At 43.2% G+C, this 19,282-nt stretch overlaps 1 protein-coding gene across 2 annotated transcripts in view; it reads right to left on the reverse strand.

Moving 5' to 3' along the window:
• IDNK (IDNK gluconokinase) overlaps positions 1 to 19,282 on the reverse strand; it is a 102,866-nt gene that overhangs the window by 42,893 nt on the left and 40,691 nt on the right. For both annotated transcript variants that reach the window (XM_086961319.1, XM_086961318.1), the window contains exons 3-4: positions 13,300 to 13,386; positions 9,068 to 9,111 (exon numbers count right to left, since the gene is read on the reverse strand). In XM_086961319.1, the coding sequence (XP_086817445.1) occupies positions 9,068 to 9,111; positions 13,300 to 13,386 (131 nt within the window). The remainder of the gene's footprint in view (positions 1 to 9,067; positions 9,112 to 13,299; positions 13,387 to 19,282) is intronic.

Genomic DNA, 19,282 nt, shown 5'->3' on the forward strand with positions numbered 1-19,282 from the left:
TCATCCAAAATAATATCACTTTGCGGATACCCTGGATTTCATGCATTTTATTTCTCATGTTCTGCTGTATTACCGGATGGCTGGCATAGCCATTCAAAATGACTCCTGATTCTGCATATTCTGTACTGCATTCTGTATATACAGTGTCAAAAGAGGAGGGAGACAGCAGATGTCCGTGTAGGTACACGGAGGGGAGCCGCGGGCGTTGAAAGAAACGCCGCGTGAAGTCACCCCAAGCTGTCGTTTCCGAAGGGGCACAATCTTGTCCCTTAGGAAGTTCCCTTTTTCTACACACCCCTACCAAAGTGGGTAGTGTGGTACTGACTGAATTTTTCCGTCTTTTGACACTGTATATATATTTTTCACACTTAGAGCCTCACGGGAGGGTGCGCCTTAGCGCGCGCACACCACCGGAGGACTTTTGATATAGGTCCTGAAGAAAGCTGAGCTATAGGCAATAAAAACAGCTGAAACATGTCAACCAAATTTTACCTTTGATTTAGGATTCCGGTTCCTTAATTAAGAACCTGGGGAGTCCGCTCACTCTGTTTTTAACCAATGCGGACTGGCCATTATTACATTTTTTTTCTAAAGGCACAACCTTAGCATTTTTTAATTGTTAAAACACATTTGCACTATCACAGTTAGTCACCTCCTAATTTGGGCACTGTTGCACCCACCACATCCTGCTCCGCTGTAACCAGGCGTCGTAGCACGCTGGGGAGGCATTCGGTCACCCCAGCGGGGACCCGATGATGAAGCATGTCACCAACTAGTGGTGAGTGAGGGTCCTTCTAAGAATTAAGGTTCTTTCCCTCCACCCACTAGAGGGTGACCAGCAAGCGCCCAGACTTTCTTCTAGTTGAAGATAGTCGCTCGGGCTCACTTAGGGACTGTGAGACAGCCCCGCTGTGTACACCACACGCGTGTGAGCATTGATCACGCGTGCGGCACACAGCGGAGCTTTACTTCATAAACCTTCGAACTATCACGTTTGTCACTTTTCATTTGCACCTCAGTCACTCCTTTGTTGTTTACAATACATATAACCGGGGTACAGGAGTGTCTACGCCCTACCTCTCTTGTTGATATTGAATATTATTATTCAAAGGAACATATGAAAACCAGCTGACACGTGTTTCGTCGCCAAAGGGAGTTATCCCGTGACTTCGTAAGGGCTTAAGTAAAGTGGTAACAGTCTGAGTTCGAATGCTCTGCCGGTGATAATTCCAACCCGCCTGGTGACGATGTTTCAGAAATGAGATAGACAAATGTCTGAAATCCTGTGATGTAATCTTCGTATGAACTAGTCGCCAGTGATAATTCCAACCCGGCCACTAACGTTCCGATTGAGGTAAAAAATTCCAAGAAATATAACAGGTATCGTAACACTCCAGCGGTTACGCTGAGGTCGTTCCTGAATTTATCATGGAGTGCACACGCACTGTTAGTGGAGTGCAGTGTGCCCCTAATGTCAAGGAGAGTCGTCCGTGTCTACAAGCAGGTGCACTGTCGGTATGTGCAGAGTGATTTCTGGGTCTCGGGATATATTACTTTTCGGTATCTGTTGAATTTGATACGAATTCACCTGAATCCTGACAGGATTTTGTCTACATTCCCTCTTCCTCTTACGCTGTATCCTTTTTCAACACTTCAACATTTACATTCATCCCATCTCCTTTACCTCTTTCCATTACCAAATGTATTTCATTAATTCCATCCTGCACACAATTCATATGATAGCCCATTTGATTTTGCAACCCTCTCTCAAACTGTTTTGTCTGAGGCGTTGTCTTCTCCATTAGCTTCTTTTGCTTCATCTTAAAGTAGCCACTACTATTTTTACCCAACATTAATATCTCATCAATGCCCTTACCTGCCAGGGCAACTCACTCTATTGAATATAAGTATTATTCTCTGGCCTCAATCTGTTCACGAAGGCAGAAACAAAACCACCAACTCAATCTTTCTCTGTATTTTCAACTCCGATTTGTTTCCTATAAACATGCATCAACCTTCCATAATAGAAATGCACTGATTCCTTGGGTTCCTGTGTCATTTTTAAAATCTTCTCCCAATTTATAACCCTTTCAAGAACTCGTTTTTTCAAATATTCAATGACAGCCTTATATTTGCTATATCCGTAGAGGTCGCATTATAAGTCTAAATGGTTCCTGTGTTGACCATACAGTAACAACCTTACATTCTAACCATGTCTCCAGGAACTACTCTCAAACAACATATGCAAATCAATCCATAATATTTGGGAAATAAGTGTAAATCTATTCATTTCCTCATACCACTTTGCTGGGTCTTCTCACAACTTTGAAAAATTTGGTGCAAATGCATACAAATCCACCCTTGTCTATGGAACATGCACTTCACCTAAAGGGAACTCTATCACTGAAACTCTCCCTACTTCTGAAACACTTGAAATATTTCTTGCCTTTCCATCAATCCTTTTTATTTTATTTTGACTGTTCCCTTCAATCATTTCTTTTGAATTTTCTTCAAAGCATTCCAATCTCTCATTTTGTCAATTAAATCTACAATATGAGCCCTTAAAGTAATTAAGCCCATTTATTTGATCTCATAATGTGTCAAATCTGTTTTAAATTTTGTTTCACGTTTTCCATTTTGCTAATGTCAACTTCTAGCTCATTGGCTAAATCCTCCAATTTATCATGCACTTCATTAGCACATCTAGCTGCTTCTTTTATCAAAGACCTCGCTTCACCAGCACTGTTATTTAATAGTCTGTTTAAATCCAAATTCTCTTGTAACATTTGACCAAATTCTTTTTTTATTTATTTCCAATACAAATTTGTTTAGGAGGGGGTTCTTCTACCATTGTTCTCACAGGAGTAATCTGTGTCTTACCCTCAAGAACCCCACATCCACTTGTACTAGGCATTGCTATTGTGTTTGTAACATCTGTCTGGGATCTTGGTACAACTCCAGTAGCAGCTTGTACTATGTATCTCATCCAGCACCCTTATTAACCCCTACAGCAGTATGGGTTGCCTCCATTGATCTAACATTATATGGACGAGGTCTAGAATTCAACAGCTCACTTATGAATTGATCATCTTCATTATCGGACTCCAAACCCCTTTTTTCATTTTCTTTTCATCCTGCTCTTTTCCAATAACTATTGCAGGAAAGTTCTTTAAGAATTCAAACAGGTCTACTCTTCAACCTGTCTCTTGACAATCTAATTTACTTTCTAGCCAACTCTTGAATAACTTCTTTATAGACCCATCTTTCTTTTCTCTCTCCTTTTCGGTCAACACAAGATCACATTTTATGAACGCCTCAAACTGTTTATGTATTGGGTACTCGCCTCATATCATACATGGTTTCTCTTACAAAATATAGCTTTTTAATATGGAAGGTGCCCTCTAATGGAAACTGTAAAGCCTCATCATTTGCTGTATATTTATTCCAGTCAGAGATCCAGGTGCATGTGTAATACCTGACCTCCTTCATCTTTTCATATGCTGGCGTTCCTTCACTTGGCAATTTCAGATCGTCCCTAGGTATATCATCCTTAGAATACACCACACATGATTTCCAACTAACTGAACTCAAAATAATCTCACTATTACAATAAACGCTATAAATCATTTTAGTGAAGATAAGCCAATAACGGCGCGGCTCTGTCAAAGGTCAACCTATCACAGCTTTGTGGTGATGTCTCATCAATCCCAGTGCGGCACTCTGGCTGAGCAAACAATCATAGCCCTACTTCTTCGTGAACAGCAAATACAATTACAGAACCTCATTAAACTACTTAAAATTAATAAACCCCTAGTCTGTTTACCCTTGAAAGGAAATAAAGTCATGAGACTGATTAGGAGGTGGGTGATTAATTCAACCCATACATAAACCCCTGTTTACGCATGGATTTGGAATGGTGAATTGTTAGGTATTTAATGTATCTGATAAATTTCAGATGCATTAAATAACTCAACCTTCATTAAATTTTGGCAGGTCAAACCAGCCGAAATTTAACTGGGGAACCCCAGATGGTATTTACTGTATCATGCGGATTTTGGACTGGAGAACTTAACACCAAAACCTGCATGTTTTTTCCCCAACAACTTGTAATAGGTAATAGTTATTACACTCAATAAATAACGTACCCCGTGGTATCATTATTCACCAAGTGAAATAAATACCACCTATACTCGTAATCAGGGCCAGTATTAAAGAGTAAAACAATTCAATCACAAAAAATTGAATCTCAAATAAAACAATACATAAAAAACTCTTGCCAGGCAATCACTGTTCAGCAGAAATGTACTTCTGAATCAATGTACTCTACCATGTGCACTCAGGGTAAGCACAATGACTCAAATTAAAGTTTCAAACCTGAAAAGGAAAATCGTTAATGCAGAGTCCCTACAGATGCGTATGCGGTGTCTTTCTCTACACACCATAATACATAACTTTAATAAATATCTCGGATTTACGACAAATCCGATAATCAACTTAATTCGATCTGACAATGAAATCCTTCAAATGAGATTACAAATATTAATATTACATCAACACAACAGTAATCAATCCACAAATAGAACTCATGTTCATCATTACATATCCAAACAACTCAACACAAAAATCCATCATCATAAACCCCTAGTCCAAGACACATTCACAAACTCAATTTCTGCCTATGCATACTCAAGAATTCATTCAGTAATGCACAGCCAATACAGCTATTCCCTTTTCAGGAGGATCCAATACCGGATAGTTGGTAAATTAAAAAAAAAAAATGATCTAAGCATTAAAGGGTCAGAAACTACAAAAACCTTTTTGGGACCACTTAAAAGGTGTTGCTCTTACGCTACCCATCCTCTGCTACCATAATTTGTGGGAGCCAAACGCCAATGATTTTCTGAACCCCAATATCTTGCACAACCCAATTTGAATCTTAGGCAGTTCAGCTTAAGGATCTCCTGTTGGTCTAGTGGCAAGAGACTTCCCTCCCCATTTATAATTTAATTTAGCAGAATAGAACTGAAAAGGAAACTGGGATGACTCAATAACTGAGCTTTAGATTGAAATTAAATTTTAAAGTTTTAATACAAATTTGTTTACTTCAGGAGGCCACTGCCGGAATTTTGGGAGGATTCGGATTGATGCCAGCCAGGTTTACTTTTATTAATGGAGACTACATTGCGCTGTGTATAGCCTGCAATGCCAAATTTGCAGTCCTTTGCCGGGGTGGGACACGGTCCCCCAAAATTCATCTGTGCAGCCCTCAGTTAAAAAAATGGTACATAAATCTCGGGACACTAATCATAGGGTGCCTCACGTATTCGATAATGTGATTTAACCTGACTCAAAGGACATACGACCCCACAATCCACCGCGTGTCCACCCTATATAATAGTACTGGAGAATGTTCCTGCGCTCCGGCAGGCACAGTATGAATTTCATGCATCTTTAGTAAATAAAGTTTCGCACTGGCTGAAGAGAAACTCTTAACTGGCAAAGTGACCTCTCCAGGGAAATGATTTCCACAAGAATAGTTAACTGGGTGTGTCTAACCGCAGCTTCATCCAGTTTCCTTGGCAGCAGGATTTAGCCAATGTGAAGCATAACTTCTATGGTTTGGGCCACCTACCAAATGTGGTTGGGGCAACTGATTGCACACACATTGCCTTAGTGCCACCACACGACAGAGAACAGGTGTACCGGGATCAAAAGAACTTCTATTCAATCAACGTGCAAGCTGTCTGCTTACAAAATGTGTACATCGCAAGCATCTGTGCCTGTTTCCCCGGCTCTGTCCAGGATTCCTTTGTATTATGGAACAGCCCCATACCCCTGCAAATGTCTCAACTGGGACCTGAGAGGGCCAGTACAAACGTTCATAATATTGTTTGGGGTATTGCTAGTTGCATGATCTGGAGTTGTGTTACAGAATTTTGGGCCTTTTTTGTCTTCCATGTAAGAGAATCAGCTTATCCCAACCAACTATGGTTGTTGGCACCGCTGAGGAATCCAACAATGCCAAGGGGAGGTCTGCTTCAATTAGGCCCATGGACAGATGCAGCATCCAGGGCAGCGGACTTTCGGGCTCCTAAAGGCCAGATTTTGAGGTCTGGACAAAAGTGGTTTAGCCTTCCCTTAGTCATCCACTAAGATGTACCACATCACCATGGCCTGCTGTATGCTTCACAAAATCGCCATGCGACGGAACATCCCTTACATCGCAGAGGATGGAGACCATGTGGTAGTGGAGCCAAATCATGCTAAACTCCATTCACATTGGAAAATTCCTCATTGTGTGCAAAGTGTATGCAGCTGTTGATGTATCTCAACATTGTAGGACATACTTCTTGTGGCACACCACTGAAACTTGGTTGTGACATTCCACCAGATACTAGAACAGTGGTGTATAATGATTTTGTGTCTACTTTATGTAGTGCTGCCATGGTTTTATCTCTTGGTGTTAATGATGTGTGCTTCCTTGCGTAAGGCGGAAGGTTTGACTCCAGCTGGTGACATGAATCAATGAAAATGTGCCTATTCTATCAAGTGGTTTTGGACATATCCCCATCTTCCATGTTGGCAAGGTCAGGAACTGAAAATGTGAAAACTGCCCCGACTGACCAGATGTACCAGGCTCCTCAAGACTGGCTCCTAAAGCAAATTAGAAGTACAGTTGTATGTTATGAAGAACTATCCAACGCAAATCAGGATTTGTGCTTGGCAGTCTTCCAAAGTAACACAAATTTGCACTACTCATTGCTTTACATTACTTTGCCTCAAGGCTATATTCTTTGGGTAATGCATGCAACCACACATTGGTTTTGACACAAATCCCCTTCGACAACCAACTGCAGACAGGGTTCTGCGCCAAGCTTCTATGTTTTGTTGAGGCAGGTACCACAAAGAGAAATGGCTCTCCAACATTGCAAGCATGGTGCATTGTAGAGCACACATACAAAGCAAGAAAAGTATCGTTTTTGTACAATAAGGGCCCCTTTACAGTATGAAAACAATTTCTTAGAGAACACACACACCCCTGCACTTTGACGCAAGGGTTTGTGTATTGGCGCATGGCAGCTGAAAGTGCACCAGTTCAGGGAGAGAAGACAACAGCACCACATCTTAGTACACATAGCACTGTTCTGCTCTCTGAAATCCACAAGTTTTATTTCCTGGAGTGAATTAAATGAACAAATGGTGGTCTATGAGAACTAGTCGTTGCAACCTGAAATAATTGTTACCTACCCTCCCAGTGCAACTTCTGAACCTGTGCAATTGTAAAGTCATGTCTAGTTTAGAGACTCAAGTTATGAAACAGTAACTGTAGGTTACAATGTATGCACCTTGTATTCGTAGAATACATTTCTTTTATACAACAAAAATCCATCGATTCCATTCTCAAAAGGTAAATTTGATTATAAACTTAAGTTTACAAACAAATATGACTTTTCTATGCCAGCCAGGAAACCACAAAGACATTCCTGGCAGGCAAAAGCCCATTTACACGGACAGAAACTTCTGCCACAAGTGTGGAGATCTTCGCAGACATAAAAATCCACTAAAGGGAAAAAGGGCATTTCAAGGCATGGCTTAAAGTTTATTATGAACACCCATGAACATGGACGTTGATGATTATTTTTAAATATGAGAGTAGCTAGAAAAAAAAAATACCGCCCACTTTGAATCATGTCCTAAATACCTCCAAGCGAGTGGACGAGGCAAGTGAACCCAGCAGTCTTCAGACAGATTGCTCCCCTAGATGGAATTTTAAAATGCTTACATTTCCTTCCTTCTCCGCATCCTTACTTCAGTCTTTCGTCCATCTTTCTTTGTCTTTCCATCTTGCTTTTATTCTTACTTTCCATCCTTTCTGTATTTTTCCACCCATCCATTCAACTTTGTCTTTTCCTTCAGTGCACCCATCCATCAGGGGCGGCTTTAGGCATGTGCAAGCTGTGCACCTGCACAGGGCGACCAAACCACAGGGGCCACCACACCAATATATATCCTTAATATAATAATCCTCTGAGGATGGATACATATTTGAGTGGCGGCCCCTGGCAGGGATTTGGCGGCCCCTGGCAGGGATTTGGCGGCCTCCGGCTCTGTTCCACTTTCAAACACCCTGACCCACCCTCTTCACTGGCCTCCGCGCTCCGCCCTGACCGGACCCCCTTTCCGGGGCCCCATACCTACGCTCCATGCCCAGGGCCACCATGAGCCTAGAGCCGCCCCTGCATCCATCCTTCCTTCCTTCTCTCATCTTTCTTTTTATCTAGCTCGCCTCTTCATTCTTGTCTTTTGCCTTCTTTCCTTTTCATTCACCTTCCATCCATCCTTCTCATCCCTTATCTCCCCATCGAGCCAATCTTACTTATTTTTTTCTTCTCCTATCCATCATTCATTTTTCTTTCGATTGTTTCTCCATCCGTCATTCTCTCCATCGTCCCTTTTCTCCATACCGCCCCTCATCATACTCTATATACATACTCCTCTCCATCCATCTCTGTAGTTATCCATCTACTTCATCCTTCTGGCCACCCCACCCTCCCCTCCAATACAACAGTTCGTATGTATGAGATTTTTGAAGACCAAAGTCCCCGCTGAAAATCAAAGGAAGCATAAAAAAAGTAAATGCTCCATGTTACACAAAACTGTCAAGGTGACGCTCACCCCACGCAAAGCGCTCTCTGCAATGAGGCACTCCTGCTAGGTAGAATGTAAATAAAAGTTAGGAATTACCCGTTCCTAATGGAAACCGCAGAGAACCCTACGCCAGGCACAGCTTTCCACGCTGCCTCCAATCGGAATTGATGAACTACAAAAAGTAGCCATTCTGCACCCTCACATACAAGTAAACCTGCGGTGCAGATTTCTTTCTTTTTTCATGAATAGGGCCCAATGTTATTATATTTTTATTATATCTAAAATTGCAGAAAATGTACTTAAGTTTAATTTCACCCACATTATTGTTAGTTGGTCTTGGTATCATTTTAAATTGCAATCTAACAGCACTCCCTCCATAGGTACACAATTCTCACCCCTTTATGCAATGGTTACTTACCTCATTATCAGGTCATGTAAAAAACAAAGCCATGGAATCCGATCCTATATAAAGAGAATCACAACAGATATTTCAGTAAGTCTTCAACAATATGTGGACATGTACTTCATTGCATTACATTAAAGAACAGCTGCACAGAAGTAGTTTTCTTAATTTTTCAAGGTGCTCTAATTATACATTTTTCAACAGTTTTCTCAAGGAACAAAGCAATCATATCATGAAAACCGTGGAAACTAACGACCCAGTGCAGAGACAACAAAAAATGACAAAGGAAGGAAAACACACAAGATTTAGGGGCACCCCCCCCCCCACAGAAAGGGCTTGTGCCTTTGGGCCATATGCATGAACACATTTTACCATAGACATAGAATGAGCAAAACCCTTTGATGCATCTGGCCCTTTATCTTTGGCGTATCTATCTTCTATACTACTATTATAAAGAGAGAACTTGCACCTTTGGGCAAGGTAATCTCGGGAACCACAGCGCCAATCTACACACCCAAGACATCTTAGAAAACCTCAGGGCAAGCAGAAGGACATAGGCTACATAAAAATAAAAATAAAACGTTGTTTAAAATATTAATAAATTAAAAAATGTAGTCCCTTGCAACTAGCGCCGGCCGCGACGTCTGCGTGAGTGGAGGAGCGGCGTTCACCAGAACCAGGAAGAGCAGACGACATGAGCGACGTCTGTGTGAGGGGAGGAGCGGCGTTCACCAGAACCAGGAAGAGCGGAGGACAACAGCGCCGGTAGGAGCTGTGGAGCGGCGAGAACCGGAGGAGCAGTGGCAGCGCGGGGAGGAGCGGCGGGAAGCGGAGGAGCAGTGAGAGGTACGTGGCTGGAGATGTTGCTGGAGTCCGGGCGGGAGGCGGGAGGCGGGCCGGGGGGGGGGGGGGGGGTGGGGGAGGGGGGGGGGAGGGAGGGAGTCGGCGGGTGCACCGCTCAACATGCTGCCCCAGCCACCTTCTGCCCCGGGGTAAAAATGCAGCCCCCAGCCCCCTTCTGCTCCAGGCAACGCTGGGGCGGGCTGCTAGTTCTTTAATAAGTGCAAAGTTCAAAATGCATTTAGTGGTCTTCCTCAGAGGCCACAGTTGTCCTTAAAGTAACCCTGGGCGTAGTTCGCGAAGTAGCGCTACGCGTAGCTACGCAAAGTGCACTTCACACTACGGGAGGTACGCGAACTGCGTAGTGCGCAGTTCGCGATGATTGCATAGTGCTGGATGCTTGTCCACACTGTGCAATCATTGAAAACGGCACCTTGCACAGTGCAAGCGGTCATTTTCTGCCGCTCGAGTAGATTTTTACTCGAGCTGCAGCTTTCTCAACGCGGACTGGTAGTTTCTCATCGCGAGCGGTCGCGAGTATATGCGACCACTCGCAATGAGAAACCTGACCTCCCCGCGCTGAGAATCTCGCCAGGAAGTTTATTTTCCACGCTCGCGATCGCCAACTTGATGTTGCTTATCACGAATGAGGAAAATGTCTTGCCGGGGTGTCATTTTGCTCGCTCGCGGTCGTCAACTTGACATTGAGGACCGCGAGCAAGAATAAATGACTGCTAGGCTTGTTCGCACTGTGCTACCTACAAATCGCGTAGTGCGAAGTAGCGCAAACGTCGCAAACTACGCGAGCGTAGTGTAGTTGTCCGCCCAGGGTTTGGCTGTTATCGGTACTGCTGTTAAATCCGTCAGCTAGTACTTCCGCTTCACCTGTCCAGAATTAGGGGTAGCGAAGGTTGACTTCACCAAATCAGCGAAGCTACCATTACCCACCTGGCACAATTTCATGAAAAACTGTTGAAGAAAAATCCCACAAAAAAGTAGGCTTAGTGGAAGGAAAAATACCTGCAAGACCTACTTTTTGGGAGGGAATTTTCAAACCAAAAACAAACTGCACTGGATTTTTTGGCTGGAAAAGAAAATCACCGACGTGAAGTTTTACAAAGATGGCACGAATGTGAAGATACTAAATATGTCACAATACCAAGACTTCAGTGGTGAAAAATAAAATGTCGAACATCCGGTTCATAACTAGAACCCAGACTTAGAGTATAAAGAATAACATCATGTAGTGAACAATAGAAACCCCCTGGGATTCTGGCTGAGTTCCAAACTACAGCTCAATCACCACACCCGATCACTTGCAGACAACACCATCCTCCCCTTCCAGTCAATAATTCGGAGCAACAGAGAAGCAAAGGCTCAGAACAACGAGTCAAGCCCGCGATGCATTAAGCAAACAGAGAAAGCAGACGGCATCATTACCATCATCTTCTTGAAGCTGGTGTCTTTTAAATCGGATATAACCTGAGGCAGGACAGGGATAATTCTGAAGTAAACTTAAAATACCATAAAAATAACGCCAGATTAAGTTGCAGTATAGTTTTGTTTTCTTATTAAGGTTTGTGGTGCATGGATAAAACTCCAAGTGACAGCTGGCAATTTTTTCCCTCTCAAAAATGCGTATTCATGACAACATGAGATTAAAACATTACCAGTCTACCAGCTCTATTCCCCCAGCACTCCAGATTACATATTTTTGCTTTCTTCAAATAGCACTATCATCTTGAGTTCATACAGACAAGTGCAACCTCGTACATTAATCATGTTTAACAAAAAAATAAAAAAAATGTCTTCTCTGCACCCAAGCTGTTCTTTTTATCTGCGTCACAGATGGTAACTTTGATAGCATATGTAATGTATTGCACCTATTACTCATAACTACACACCAGTCTAGTTAAGTTTATAGTCTGGGAGAACGTTTCCTTTTTTTTTAATACTGCAGTTGACGACATTTATATATTATTGTGTGGGGTGTTGCTGCTATAGTAATAGTACTATGAATTAGTGTCGTCACACAGGTGTCAAAGATAACTTTATTATGGCCAGACCTTTTGCCCGCTCTTTCTACAATATGCCATATGTACATTATGGGATGGATCACGAAGCCGTCCAGGGTTTATTTATGTATTTATATCTTTGAAAGCAATGCACAATAGTTCCATTTATTTGTTTTTCCTGAAACTGCACTGTCTACAGCGCATACATTAATTGCTAAATTCCAATCTGAGTACCTAAATACAGAGTCTCCTGGAAATTTCCGTTATGTGAGTTAGTTTATTCTTGTTGTGGCACTTTAGGAAATTATGACTCTTCTGGTAAACACTGCACCAACACAATTTTTCCCATGTAAATTGCGGAAGGTCAAAAAAGCGAGTATTTAATGAGCGATAAATGCCCGGTAAATAAAATGACATGCAGATTTCGGTGCAGAAAACATCAAAATCAGTCTATTGCGCCCCATTTTTTGGTAAAACTAGCAATAGTTTATAGTTTTCACACCAGAGAAATTCTAAACACCTCGATGTTGGACTTTATCATTATGCTAAAATGACTGCACAGGACACGAGGCATTCATCATTGAGGCCTTATGGTTTAAGTGGAGTGGAGTGGCTCACTGGTTAGAGCAGGCAGACCCTGAAGCAGAGGTCAGACCCGGGACCAGGGTTCAATTCCCGACGCGGCAGGGTCTTGAACTCAAATGTCCATGGACTCAATAATTCTCGCTTCGGTGCCTGACCTAATCATGGGTTCACACTCTGCAACTCTGGGCATTAAGCTTGCTTAATCTCCACAACGGGCCCCCGCGGCGGGATGCCTGGCTTTCACCTTGGGGATGCCCTGTAGGGGCTATCTCACAGGGAAAAGCCAGGACGGGTTCCCAAGGCAAGTGCGGAGATACCCCTTCGGGGGTCGAATCTGGCGCTATATAAGAATATAATAATAATAATAATAATAATACGCTGCAGACTGCACAACTGGGAAAGAGAGAAAGGGTTGCTATTCTACGTTTCTGAGCGGTGTTGTTCTCAGCGCGCACATTCACTTGGAGATTTTCCAACTTAATGTATGGGCTGCATGAAGATGGCGTAAATTAACATCACCCCAACTGTAATTATAGCGAGGCCACTGCGATGAGCTGAAAGTCAAACATTCCAGTTTTTAAGAAAGTACTTACTTGATTCAGCTATAATTCTAGTTCAGTCAAACATACTAAGGGGCCGGTGACCCTCAGAATCTGGGTCTATATTACATATAAAATTCCATAACGATTCTGTCGGGAATGACAATAATTCGAGCCCAGGCACTGGAATGAGGCAATAAAAACGAAAATGAAAAGTGAAACAAAAATGATCAGACACCCAATAACATTTTAAGAACGATCTGGTTACCTGGTCATCAAGTGGAATTCCTTTTGCCATTTTCGCTTTGTTCTCGTCAGGGTGATAATCGTCTGCATCATAGAATTTCCATCCCAACTTAGAAAAAAAAGCAAAACACATACAACATTGGATATTCTATTAGCTAATAAGTGATACAATACTTAAAGCGGATAAAAATGCTATTTACCACAAAGAAATATCCTCTTAGGAAGCACATTTTGAGATAGTCTCATGTTGCACACTCAAAGACAGTCTCTGGATGATGAGGTCACTTCATGGGAGTGGACTGTGGAGAGTTGTATTAACAATAAACCTCCCAGAAGATATATTTTGAAGAAACAACGCGAGAGACTGGTGATTTGCGTTGTCATCTGTATAGCTCTTTAAATTTGTATTTTATTTACAGCAACTTTTGGGAGACCATCCGAATCGGGAAGGTTTCATTGCTATACTAAATCTCACAGTTTTTTCACAAAATATATGAGGACTGTCAAATCATAAACTCAACAGTAAGTGAAGGGGTGCTTAATCACTGCTTATACATTAAATCTCCAGAGAAGTCACTCAATGCAAAAACAAATTTCAGCAACTGTCTATCACTTGCAATAAACACGGAAATAAACTTGAATGATGCATAAAATCAACTGAAATGTTTATTTAGCAGTTTGTTCAAAAGAAGGACTACTGGTGGTCTTAGGTATGTCCCTCACTTGGCTACAATGGGTACAATTAATTGGATATAACTAGTGATATTGTTCTAAAAGATTAAAAATACTGCAATGATACCTAGAAATAAAATTCAGTAAAGTGCATGTAAAAACGTTTTTGTCACTATATTGAAAAGTTTCACCAACCTCCAAGGTAATAACACCAAATAATATACTGCACAATAGGAATAGCGAATCAAGCGCAGCTTATTACTTTTCTAAATAATACTGAAGTTGAATCAGAAGCACATACATTAAAAATTACTTTAAACTGTAGCAGTGGTACCTGTAAGAACATATGCCAAGTTACAGGATAGTGCCAAAATACATGAAATACAAAGATGAAGAGAAAAGGAATACACAGAAAATATAAAAAACACAGACTAGTTTTCATATACATGCTCTCAATTCAATTGATTTGTTCGATCAACACATACAATTATAAGTGTAACATTGAAATCAAATAAACATAGAATAAAAACCCAATAGATACAATAAAATCCTAAAATCTGAGAATATTAATATACAAAGACAATTTTTGATTTTAGGTGCCGAAAAGACAGAAAGAATCTAGCAATAGCAAATGTCATTTAACTACATGTATCAGTTTTGTATATTCTAAGAGCAATTGAGTACTGCATAATCCCCATGTTCTGACATAATAGCAATCAACAAATCAGGGAATTGTGAAGTGTGCTACTCACCCGTGAGGGTCTCAAGGTGCTTGGGAGGGGGGGTACAGCACCGGCTCAGTCCAAGAGCCAGGTCTTGAGGCTCTTCCTGAAGGTGTGCAGAGTGGGGGGCACGTCTGATGTTGATAGGGAGCTCATTCCAGGTCTTTGCCGTGATGTAGTAGAATGCTCTTCCTCCCATTGTGGCTCTGCGGATGCATGAGCTTTCGGCAAGGCGGAGGTCGGCGGATCGGAGGATACGTGGTAGGAGATTCTTTCATTGAGATACTGGGGTCTGGTGTTGTGGCGGCACTTGTAGGCATGGGTGAGTATTTCGAAGATTACTCTCTTCTTGAAGGGGAGAAAGTGGAGGGCTCATGGGTGTTGGGTGATGTGTTCATGTCGAGGGATGCAGAGGACGAGTCTGGCTGCTGGGTTCTGAATGGTCTGGAGTTTGTTGTGGGGCAGTGATTTTTGACTTCGACTAGAGGGCATTTCCTTGGTCCAGTCTGCTGGTTATGAGTGCGAGGGTGACGGTCCTTCTCGATTCGGGGAGGATCCATTTGAAGGTCTTGCGAAGGATATGGACGGTGTTGAAACAGGTGGAGGCGACAGCGTTGATCTGTCGGTTCATAATGAGGGAGGAGTGGAGTATGACTCTGAGGTTGCGAGCGTGGTCCGTGGAGGGACTGCTGAGGGCGGTGAGCCACCAGGTGTTGTCCCATACAGAGAGGGAGGGTCCTGAGGACGAGGACTTCTGTCTTCTCAGAGTTAAGCTTCAGGCAGCTGCTGCTCATCCAGGATGCAACATCCTTCATTCCATCCTGGAAGCTGAGTCTGGTAGTGTGGGGGTCCTTGGTGCGGGAGAGGATGAGATAGGCGTGTGGTTGGCCTAGAATACTATTCTGAGTCCATGCTGCCTGACAATGGCGGCGAAGGGGGCCACGCTTATGTTGAAGAGCGTGGGGCTAAGCGACGATCCCTCAGTTGATCTCCCTGGGTCCGCAGTTGATCTCTGTGGGTTCGGAGAGAAAGGGCGCGAGTCTGATTCTTTGGGTTCTGGAGGTGAGGAAGGAGCGGAGCTAGTCAAGGGTGGCTCCATGTATGCCGGCGTCGTGGATTCTGGGGGAGAGAGTGGGGTGGGAGACGGTGTTGAAGGCTGTAGAGAGGTCAAGCAGGATCAGGGCCGCAGTGTGACATTGGTTGAGGAGTGTGTGGATGTCGTCTGTGGCGGCGAGTAGGGCGGTCTTGGTGCTGTCGTTGCTGCAGAATCTGGATTGGGAGGGGTCGAGGATGGAGTTCTCTTCAATGAAGTTCGTTAGTTGGGCGTTGACTATCTTCTCAGTGACTTTGGTCCTGAAAGGGAGGAGAGAGATGGGTCAGTAGTTCTTGAGGTCCAGATCTGCTGAGGGCTTCTTGAGAAGGGGCTTGACTTCTGTGCGTTTCCAGTCATTGGGGAATGTGCCTGCTTCGAAGGTGGCGTTGATGATGCGTTGTAGCTCCGGTGCTATGGTAGGCTTTGTGGAAGATGTGCGGAGTGGTAGGGGTCCATAGGGGCTCCTGAGTGAATGCTTTTCATCGTTGAAGCGGTGTCTTCAGTGGTGCCTGCAGTCCAGGAGGAGATGGTGGGCTGGCTGTCGTTTCTGGGGGGAGGAAAGGGTTTGGTGTCCGGGGTCTGGTCGTTGAAGTTGTCATAGAGTCGAGAGATCTTATCTTCAGGTGGAAGTAGGAGCCGACTTTGTTGCAGGGGTCCTGGGTGGGTGTGACGTCCGTGGCTTTTCCTGGAGGATGCTAAAGAGTTCCTTGGAGTCGCTGGCATTGGCTTGGATTTTGTTTCGGATGAAGGTCCTTTTGCAGGATCTGATGAGTTGGTGGTATTCCGTTAAGGCGTTCTTGTAGTTGGTACGGTCTTCCGAGAATTTGCTGTTTCTCCATAGCTTTTCGAGACATTCGCAGGTGTCTGGATTTTTGGAGGTCAGCGGTGAACCACATGCCTTCCTGGGGCGCTGCCTGTCGGGGTTACGGAGGGGGGTGAGCTTGGCTGCGCAGTTGGTGATGCATCTGTGAAGTTCTTTGGCTGTGTAGTTGGTATTGGTCGAGGTGGGTTGGGGATCATGGATGAGGGTGGAGTTGAGGTGCTCCTCAGGGACCTTGTTCCAGTGCCTTCGCGGAGGGGGTGGTGTAAGTTTGGGGCAATGGCTTTGTCGAAAGAGAAGTGTACGCAGTGGTGGTCTGTCCAAGGTGGTTGCGTGATGTGGCTGAAGTGGATGTTGTTACCTCCTGTGAAGGAGGAGTCGAGGGTGTGTCCTGCCTTGTGAGTGGGGGTGGTGATGAGCTTTTTCATTCCGAGGTTGGCGAGGTTGTCCAGGAGGGTAGCGGAGTTGGGATCGCTGAGATTGTTGAGGTAGAAGTTGAGGTCTCCGATGAGTATATATTCCATGGAGGCAATGGCGTGGGGTGTGATGAGGTCGGCAATGGTAGCGGTGAACATGGTTCGAAGTCTGGGGTTCTGTATGTGAGGGAGCTGTGTAAGGTCGTTATGGGGCTGGTCTGGATCCGAAAATGGAGGTGTTTGGTGGTGGATGGGGAGTCGCTCGTGCTGGAAGTGGTGAGTCGGAGGGAGCTCTTGTGTGCGATGGCGAGTTCTCCTCTTGGGCAGTTGTGGCGGTCCTTCCTCAGGATCTTATATCTATTGGGGATAGTGATGGCGATGTCGGGGCAGAGGTGGAGTTGGTCCAGATTTTTGTGAAGGAGGCTACGTCTGGCGAGATGGTGTCGAGGAGGTCCCTGATCTCTACAGCATGTCTGTGCAGGGAGTGCACGTTGATGAGGATGCACCTAAGGGCATCAGGGGTGCTGCGGTCCGGCGTGAGTGTGGCAGTCGTGGGGATGTTGAGGATGGTGAAGGATTGTCGGCAGTGTTGGCAGGACAACTGGCCCTGGGTAGCATGTGGCGTAGACAGCACAATCCATCACCTTCTTGGTTTTATATAAGAATGGCAAAAGAAGAATACATTAACCTCAGTCTCAACCAACATTACATGAGGGACACGATTTAGACCTCAATTTTGTGTTGGATCATTTATGGCTGTAATCAGCTAAAAAGAGAATCCCGAGTCTAACTTTCAAGTACAACAAATTAGCTTGTGAATTGTTAAGAATACCCAGAAACGTTTCAAATTTCAAAACATATTTGTAGTTTAAAAAGAAGTCATTTAGCCCGTATACTGGTGTATCTGAGCACCACAGTCTAATCACAAACTCCTAGTATTGTATTTTTACAGTTTTGACACTGACAGTTAATAGCATATCAGGGTTGACCCAATATTGTTTTAGCCCCAAACATTCAAATCATGTCTGAACAAATTTCAGCCATGGAATATCAGATGCTTTGTTCATCTTTGAAACATCTAGTAGGGCTTTCCAATATGGCTCTAGTGCCTCAGCCTCAGTAGACCAGATGTTAAAACGGTAAATAAGAGGTCTAAGGTTGGCAATATGGGTTATCATTTTGAGTTCTAGGTCGATATGAAACAGTATTGCGATGGCACTCTGATTTATTGAATCTATTTTTAGCATTATCCAAGCGACATAGTACAATGGCCCGTTTCTCAGAACCATAAAGGGCTCTCTAAACTCTGCCATGTATAAATGTGGAGTTGGTTTTTAATTCATGTTGAAACAGTGTTTTGATGTTTTTAAAGTTCAGGAAAAACGTTGCATGGAAATGATGCATTTACTTCAAGCAAGTTACAAGACAAAAGCAATGCATTATCTCTTTTCGCACTGTATGATGGGAAATCAGAGCAATAATATTTAGAATGTTACAGAGAAAAAGATAAAATTCACTCGGTGTTCTTAACAATAAAAACAGACAAAAATGAAAAGTGACATATATACACACACACGCCAAACACGCATGGTATTACTATTGAAAATCTTCCCTTCAAGGTGAAATGTGGATTTTAAATATTGCACAATGGTGAGTATGAAGGACCCTTGAATTTTAGGCAACTTAGATTTATATATTTCTCTCAATTGAATCTATGGTATCCCCAAAGAGTGAAATATGGGCACTTAACTGCCTGATGTTTTAATTAAAATCCAATATGTGTGTGAGATTAAGTAAAAGGGACATTTGTTCGTTAAATTGATTATGTGCATGTAAAACTTCCATATATCAACTATGCAGCACAACACCTCTCCCCAGATCATGGAAACCCTGCAGTCTGACAATGATTGACGACCTGCTTAATCCTTTCCTTCACTTAGAGGTAGGTTGTTCGACCTTGCAGTGCTTTAAATGGGAAGGTACTGCCCGGTACTGAGTGCCTGCACTTCTTTAATTTGAATGAGAGAGTATCTGCACTTCTCAGCACTGCTGCAATACATTTAATGGGAGAGTACTGACACTTCTCAGGAACAAACAGGTACTCTAAATAGTGAGTACCTGCCCTTCCATATTTCCATCTGAAGAACTGCCTCCTTAGTGAGGCACTGCCTCGATTAAAATTAAAATGGTAGCTGCCGTACTAGAATGACCTCTTGTCAAGTGCTATTTAATCATCGCTTATGGATTGATTAAGCAATTCACAGTATCTTTGCAAAATAAAA

Source organism: Lissotriton vulgaris, chromosome 3_1 (genome assembly GCF_964263255.1).
Source record: "Lissotriton vulgaris chromosome 3_1, aLisVul1.2, whole genome shotgun sequence".
Taxonomy (NCBI): domain Eukaryota; kingdom Metazoa; phylum Chordata; class Amphibia; order Caudata; family Salamandridae; genus Lissotriton; species Lissotriton vulgaris.